The sequence below is a fragment of the Perca flavescens genome, chromosome 3, assembly GCF_004354835.1.
Source record: "Perca flavescens isolate YP-PL-M2 chromosome 3, PFLA_1.0, whole genome shotgun sequence".
Lineage (NCBI taxonomy): Eukaryota > Metazoa > Chordata > Actinopteri > Perciformes > Percidae > Perca > Perca flavescens.
The window spans coordinates 39,672,875-39,680,947 of record NC_041333.1 but is presented as its reverse complement, the minus strand read 5'-3'; the positions used below and the strand labels follow the sequence as shown (position 1 = coordinate 39,680,947).

Below are 8,073 nucleotides of genomic sequence, written 5' to 3'. Positions count from 1 at the left end.
AATATCGTATCGTGACATAAGTATCGTGATGATATCGTAGGGCTGGGCGATATATCGATATTATATCGATATCGTAACATCGGGATATGACATAAGTGTCTTTTCCTGGTTTTAAAGGCTGCATTACAGTGAAGTGATGGACTCTTCTGAACTTACCAGACTGTTCTAGCTGTTCTATTATTAATGATTATTTATCTAAAATCTAAGCGTGAAGATATTTTGCGAGAGCACCAACTGTCAACTCTAGAATATATCGCCGCAATATCGATATCGAGGCATTTGGTCAAGAATATCATGATATCTGATTTTCTCTATATCGCCCAGCCCTATATCAGAAAATATGGGACGTAGAAATGAGCACTGAAAATGTGTAGAAGAAAAATGTAACAATTTAAAACGATGGAAAAAACTAAAAAAACGATCCTTATGGAGCTTTGATTACAATAAAAGGTACTCCTGTTGTTATACAGTATTTATGTTTACATTTTATTGTTATTTGAACAGCTGAGCATTGAACCAGGTGAAGAAACCTGTTTATTATTTATTCATTTGATTTTGATAACTGTTCACTGAAATAGCCGGTTTCTATGAAACTACATGTGACATGTCATATTTGGCTTTGACTTTGAACATTTGCTCTCACTTTTGCGGAAAAAATATCGGGATACATATCGTATATCGTTATTCAGCCAAAAAATATATCGGGATAAGACTTTTGGTCCATATCGCCCAGCCGTGGGGCCTCTGGGGATTCCCACCCCTACATCTCACGTGGCTTAAATGGCCTCCTCCCTTCCTCGCGTCTTAGCCCAAAGGAAATCATCGAAGGAGAGAGGAACGGAGGAAATGTGTTTCAGAGGGAGTCAAGAAAATGTTGTTTTTCAATAAATAAAAGCAATCCCCACCCATACATTAAGTGTCTCTTTGTTTTATCTTTTTTTTTTTTTTGGTCATTTTATTTTCCTTTGGGGTCGTTTTGGGTCTCTGTGGTCATTCGGTGTTTCTTTGTAGTCGCTTTTCTGTCTCTTTCCCGTCATTTTGGACCGTTATTAATCACCATATCTGTGTCCAAAACGTTGGAAAAGTTAGAACAGATGATAAATAACCAACGCTCAAGAAGCTCAAACTTAAAAAAAGGTGAAGAAGTCCCAACTACAGTCATTAGATCTGAGAAAAGTCTGTTAGTTACATTCATAAAGCTGATAATGGAGGGACATCCCCTGGAACCTACCACAGCTAATCTGGCTCCGACACGTGGTTCGCTTGCACTGTGAGTAACCAACAGTGCTGCTGACCCCCAAAATCAGGGCTGGCCCTAGACTTTTTGGGGGCCCTAAGCAGGATTTGGTTTGGGGGCTCTCCACATTGTTGCCACTGCACTTGCCACTAAACCAACTTGTGTATTGTAATTATTAGTTTAAGCACACATAATGTACAAATACGCATGTAAAGACTAATGTGAGACCTATTAGCAGCAACACTATCTTTAAATAGACCGGCTCTGTTATGAGCTCTATTGTGGGACATTTCAAGCGCTCCTGGGGGCCCCTCTGGTAGCCACGGGGCCCTAGGCAGACGCTTAGGTTGCTTATGGGTCGGGCCGGCTCTGCCCAAAAATCACACTTTAGTTACGAATATCATGTAGGATAGATAACCTTTAACCCGGGACAATAGAGCCTGGATGTGGCCCACTCTAAAGCCAGCCAAAGTGGGATCTGAGACAGGCAACTATCAGGTATGTAGGTCACTCGTCCACACGCCAAACTCCATGCAATAATCATGCGTTTAAAAAAAAAAATAAACTAAACAAGGTTTTCTTCGACACGGATCACCAAACGGGTCTGTCTGCACAGAGGTACTTAGAACAGGAAAATCCACTTGTATAACAACAACACACTGATCTTCTACCGTTTGTAGAAAACGAGCCCGAATCAGTCTAAATCACTGTGTGTGACGCACGGCCTTCACACCGAATGATAACAAAAACAATGATTCCAGGCTTTTCTTTTCTACCGTCTACGCGCCAAACTCAATGCAAAATATGAGCGTTTTAAAGTTCACACGTAAATAAAACAGGATAGTAAAATATAACGGAACGAGAAAACACTAAAATATGTCATATTTATGTCTGCTTTTCAATTCGGCCCGTATTCTAAACATTCAAATAATAAATACTTATGGTTTTAGTAAACATTGTTAATCAGAGAGACGCTTTAAATCCGCATGGCGCTAACCAACAGGAAGCCGGATTCAAGTCGGATTGGAGCCCGTGTTATTTTCGCCACAGTTATGAAATAAAAACGCATTTTAAAAACGGTTTTAAAGCCTAAATGTGACTGATAAGCAGGGATGTAGCCTGTGGTGAGTACATGTAGCTAGCAGTTAGCTTGTTAGCTCGTTAGGAAACAAAGCAGAAGAGCAGTTTTACCGGAGTGGCTCCCGGACATGAAGTCCTCCTCTTCTCCGTCCATTCCTCAGACGAAGAAAGAGTCCGAGTCAGACCCGAACACCGGACAGAGTTCCGTGTGCCCAAATTTAATATCAAAGCGGGAAAAAACAACGTAATAACGCGCTGCTGAAAGCTAACACCCAGCTAGCTACACTACTGTACACCCGAGTTCCAAAATGGTGTAACGCCCGTCATATACGCATGCGCAAATGTGCAGTCGCTTCGCAATGACGTTTCAGCAATTTGTTTTTAATGGAAGAAAAGATACAAATATGCGTATATACAGACATGTACACACACACACACACACACACACACACACACACACACACACACACACATATATATATATATATATATATATATATATATATATATATGATGGGAAAACAAGTTTAGAAAATGAATTGTTTAGCTACATGCATGTATAGAGTTTGCATATTTTTTTTCACATATAAATGTGTAAAAGGGACAAAAACAGAATACAATAAAAAAAAAAACTATTATTTCTAAGGATTCACTGAAAGAAAACATATGCTGTTATGTCTGCCTTTACACTTGGTGCAATTTGAGCCGTTATAAACATAGACTAATAACATACTGTCTATGGTTAGAAACTGGTGGACCTCTGGTGGTCAAAGTATGTAACTACAACGCCACATTTTATTTATTTATTTGTATTTATTTTGAAAGTAAGCACCGAAACTGTTAGTTTGCAACTGTGTCTACTTTTACACTAATGTTACATTTAACACAGCTGGCTGTCATTACATCATTTATATCTATCAATCAATCAATCAATCAATCTTGTTTACACTTAACAAAAGCGCTTTAGTTGTAACTACACCGTTTACTGTAAAAGCTTTATTTTGAAAATCTTAAGGATTTTTTTTTTCACTTCATTAAAATTTACAAAACAAAATGTTTATGAACGACAAATCCTCAACACATTACAATATCATTAGAAACGGGAAAATACATGAATTAAAATAAATAATTTAACATACAAAGGGGGAACTACAGTTTGATTTCAGTTAGTTGACACAGTGGGGGAAGTTTTCTAGAACATCATACATTTACCAATTTTAAAGGTCCCATGACATGGTGCTCTTTGGATGCTTTTATATAGACCTTAGTGGTCCCCTAATACTGTATCTGAAGTCTCTTTTATATAGACCTTAATGGTCCTCTAATACTGTATCTGAAGTCTCTTTTATATAGGCCTTAGTGGTCCCCTAATACTGTATCTGAAGTCTCTTTTATATAGACCTTAGTGGTCCCCTAATACTGTATCTGAAGTCTCTTTTATATAGACCTTAGTGGTCCCCTAATACTGTATCTGAAGTCTCTTTTATATAGACCTTAGTGGTCCCCTAATACTGTATCTGAAGTCTCTTTTATATAGACCTTAGTGGTCCCCTAATACTGTATCTGAAGTCTCTTTTATATAGACCTTAGTGGTCCCCTAATACTGTATCTGAAGTCTCTTTTATATAGACCTTAGTGGTCCCCTAATACTGTATCTGAAGTCTCTTTTATATAGACGTTAGTGGTCCCCTAATACTGTATCTGAAGTCTCTTTTATATAGGCCTTAGATTTCTTTAGTTTTATGGTGAACTTGAGACATTCTTTGACTCTGTATGTAAAGTATTAAAAACCAAAAAAAGCTTTTTAAAACTTCTCATCTCCTGAGGAACATTTTAGGCAATAACATGGTACATATTAATGTGCACATTGTAAAAAAAAACCGAAACCTTAACTTTATTATTTTTGTATTGTAATAATACTGTGTTAATAAAGTTTGTAAAAAACAAAAAAAAAAAAAAAACATTCCAACTGCAGAGTGACGTCTTTGACGCGCGACGCAGTCCACAGGAGAAGACACGCGTTTTTTTTTTTGGGAGCAGGACCGGAGCGCTGTGATCCCGTTTCTGTGTCCAGTTTTTCGGTCCATTTAAACCCGGAGCGATGGGGGACACCAGCCGGCTTTGCTCCGTGTGGCTGGGCTCGGAGACCGGCATCCTGAAGGGGGTCAGCCTGGCCCGGAAACAGGCCTTCAACTTCTGCAACACGAGCCACCTGAGCCGGGACCAGGAGGTCCGCGCGCTGTGCTGGGGAGACCCGGCGGAGAGCGAGCTGCTGGTGGGCTCGGTGGACGGCACCGTCAAGACGTTCAGCGTGGAGAAGGGCGCGTTCACCGAGACGCGGCGCTGCGGGGACCCCGCCGACGGCTGCTTCGCCGGGCTCGCGGTTCTCGGCGGCGGCTCCGGCTCCGCGCTGGTCACGTGCGCGGAGTGCGGGACGCTGCGGGTGTGGAGGGAGGACAGCAGCGAGCCCGCGGCGGAGCTGGACGCGGGGAAGAACGTGTGCAGGATGCGGCCGAGCCCGGTGCACCCGCACAAAGTCGCGACCGGAGGGAAGGAGAACGGGCTGAAGGTCTGGGACCTGGAGAGACCCGAGAAGCCCGTGTTCGCCGCCAAGAACCTGCGGGACGACTGGCTGGATCTACGGCGGCCGCAGTGGGTCAGGGACATGGCCTTCATCCCGGACTCGGACAAAGTGGTCACCTGCACAGGCTACCATCAGGTGAGTTCACGGTGTGGTGCTTAAAAAAGTGGGAAAATGTAGCCGAACTCCATCAGAAAACTGTCCTCTTTTAACTTTACTTCTCTGTGGGCAAAGTTCAACCTTATTGAAAAGGCTTTCATCACTTGAATTATGATCCCCCAAATGTACTTTATAATTTGGCACATAGCAAATACATCAATTTTAAAAGGGACAGGCTACCATAAGGTGGTTTCACAGTGTGGTGCTCAAAAAGTGGGGAAATGTAGCTATAAAACAGAGATTCCCAGTCTTACAGGCCAAACTCCATCAGAAAAGTGTCATTTTTTAAGTTGTCCTCTCTGTGGGAAAAAGTTCTACCTCACTGAAAAAGTTGTCATTCTGTGAATTATGGTCATTAAAATGTACTTTACAATTCGGCCAAACTGCTTTCAAAAACTTTCTATATAAAACTTGACTTATGGGGGCAAAGTTGTACTTTAATGAAAAAAATGTCATTCCGTCAATCATGATTATAATTCGGCCAAACTCCATTCAAGAACTGTCCATTTCTTAACTTTACTTCTCTATGGGCAAAGTTCAGCCTTATTGAAAAGGCTTTCATCACTTGAATTATGTTCCCCCAAATGTACTTTATAATTCGGCACATAGCAAATGCATCAATATTAATATTAAAGGGACATTCTGTGAACAAGATGTCAACAGAAGGGTTGCTCCATCATCTAAACAGAAAACACAGGACAGAAAAAAGCAGCCCTGAATCATCCAACTAAGTTAGTTTTCTAGTAAACAGGGGAAGGAAAGAGGAAGGAAGGAAGGAAGGAAGGAAGCATGAAAGAAAGGAGTCAACGATGGAAGGAATAATGTAAAGAAAGTTAAGGAAGGATAAATAAGGAAAAGGGAAGAAGATGGAAGGAAATAAAGTATGTGGGAAGGAAAGAAAGGCAGAGAAGGAAGGTGTGTGTTTAGTGTCTGTGCCTGTGTGTGTGTGTGTGCGCTTGTATCTGTGTGTGTCTGTATCTCTGTTTTGTGTGTCAGTGTGTGTGCATCTCTGTGTGTTTAGTGTCTATGTGCGTCTGTGTGTATCTGTGTTTGTGTGTGCATGTGTGTTTCTGTGTCAGTGTGTGTAGATCTCTGTGTGTGTGTGTGTCTGTGTTTGTGTGTGTTTTCAGTGTGTGTTTATGTACGACTCTGTCTTTGTGTATTTGTGTGTGTGTCTGTGTGCGTCTGTGTATCTGTTTGTGTGTGTATGTGTCAGTGTGTGTATCTCTGTGTGTGTGTGTCTATGTACGCCGCTCTTTGTGTGTGTGTGTCTGTGTGTGTGTGTGCGTGCATGTGTGTGTTTAGTGTGTGTTTATGTACGCCTCTGTCTGTGTGTATCTGTGTTTGTGTGTGTGTGCGTGCATCTCTGTGCGTGTATATAAACAGATATTAATTTAATAGTTGATAACTAATCATGTGAGGACTGTCGTTTTAACGTTGTGTGCATCTGTTTGTGTGTGTATCTGTTTTGTGTGTGCGCGTCTGTGTGTGTACACGTCTGTGTGTGTGTACGTCTGTGTGTGTGTGTGTACGTCTGTGTGTGTGTGTGGTGGGTTTAAAAACGTTCTGTAGTTTTAACGTTCGTGCCCCCCCCCCACCCGTCAGGTCCACGTGTTCAACCCCTCTATGTACGCCTGTGTGTGTGTGTGTGTGTGTGTGTGTGTGTGTGTGTGTGTGTGTGTGTGTGTGTGTGTATATAGTGTCTGTGTGTGTGTGTGTGTGTTTAGTGTGTGTGTGTGTGTGGTTGTGTTTGTGTGTGTATCTGTCTGTGTATCTGTGTGTTTGTGTGTGTGTGTGTGTAGTTGTGTTTGTGTGTGTTTATGTACGCCTCTGTGTCTTTGTGTGTATCTGTCTGTGTATCTGTGTGTTTGTGTGTATCTGTGTTTGTGTGTGCATCTCTGTGTGTGTGTTTGTGTGTATAAACAGTTAGATATTAATTTAATAGATAACTAATCATGTGAGGTCTGTGTCGTTTTAACGTTGTGTGCGTCCGTTTGTGTGTCTCTCTGTCTGAGTGTCCGGTGGGTTTGAAAACGTAGTTTTAACGTTGTTCCCCGTCAGGTCCACGTGTTCGACCCCTCCACCCCCCAGCGGCGCCCGGTGCTGGAGGTGGAGTACGGCGAGTACCCGCTCACCGCCCTGTCCCTGCCCGCCGCCGGCGACGCGGTGGTGGTGGGGAACACCCGGGGCCAGATGGCGGTGCTGGACCTGCGGAGAGGGCTGGTGCGCGGCGCCCTGAAGGGGCTGGCGGGCGGCGTGCGGGCGCTGCAGTGCCACCCGTCCCAGCCGCTGGTGGCGTCCTGCGGCCTGGACCGATTCCTGCGCATCCACGGCCTCGAGGACCGCGCGCCGCGCCACAAGGTCTACCTCAAGTCGCGGCTCAACTGCGTGCTGCTCGCCGGCCGGGCGCTGGAGGCCGAGGCGGGCGTTGCCGGGGCGACGGGCGGGGCGCAGGACGTGAAGGAGGAGGACGGCGAGGAGGACGACCTGTGGGAGACGATGGAGCGAGTGGAGGAAACCACGGCGAAGAGGAAACCAACGGAGGAGGAGGAGGAGGTGGAGCTGCAGAAGAAAAGCAAAAAGAAGAGAAAGAAAGGAAAAGACTGAAGGGGAGGAGGGAGGGAGGGGGGCGTTTGTGGCGCAGTCAGAGTGTGGGACATTTGAATGCCACTTTTCCAGGACAGGAAGTTTGTTTATTGATCCGAGACGAATCTGTTTCTACAAATGTATTATGTCGTATGTTGTCAGCTGTCTGAGAGCTTTATTAAAACTACTAGCTTGTACGTGTCTGTTTACAGGCCTTTTCTTTAGAAAATCAGATTTATTTTAAAGGTGCCCTGCCACACAAAACTGTTTTTACTTGTATTTTTTGAAATCTGTCCGGTCCATATGTGTGTGTGTTGTGTGGTGAATGTGAAAATGAACTGCTACCTCCTGTCAGCTCTAGCCACTGGACAGAAATAAGCAGAGAAATCAGACCAATCACAACAGCTGGTCAGTCTGACATCATGTTGGC

The 8,073-nt window shown here is 43.6% G+C and overlaps 2 protein-coding genes across 2 annotated transcripts in view; one reads left to right on the top strand and one right to left on the bottom strand.

Moving 5' to 3' along the window:
* iws1 (interacts with SUPT6H, CTD assembly factor 1) overlaps nucleotides 1–2,645 on the bottom strand; it is a 24,975-nt gene extending 22,330 nt beyond the window's left edge. The window contains exon 1 of the mRNA XM_028574055.1: nucleotides 2,429–2,645. Within this exon, the coding sequence (XP_028429856.1) occupies nucleotides 2,429–2,471 (43 nt within the window). The 5' untranslated portion in view covers nucleotides 2,472–2,645. The remainder of the gene's footprint in view (nucleotides 1–2,428) is intronic.
* A 1,648-nt stretch (nucleotides 2,646–4,293) lies between these two features.
* On the top strand, nucleotides 4,294–7,761 carry wdr74 (WD repeat domain 74). Its single transcript, XM_028574290.1, has 2 exons — nucleotides 4,294–5,036; nucleotides 7,119–7,761. The coding sequence occupies exons 1-2, from the start codon at nucleotides 4,419–4,421 to the stop codon at nucleotides 7,662–7,664; spliced, it is 1,164 nt and encodes a 387-aa protein (XP_028430091.1). The 5' UTR covers nucleotides 4,294–4,418; the 3' UTR covers nucleotides 7,665–7,761.
* Nucleotides 7,762–8,073: the final 312 nt, after the last annotated feature.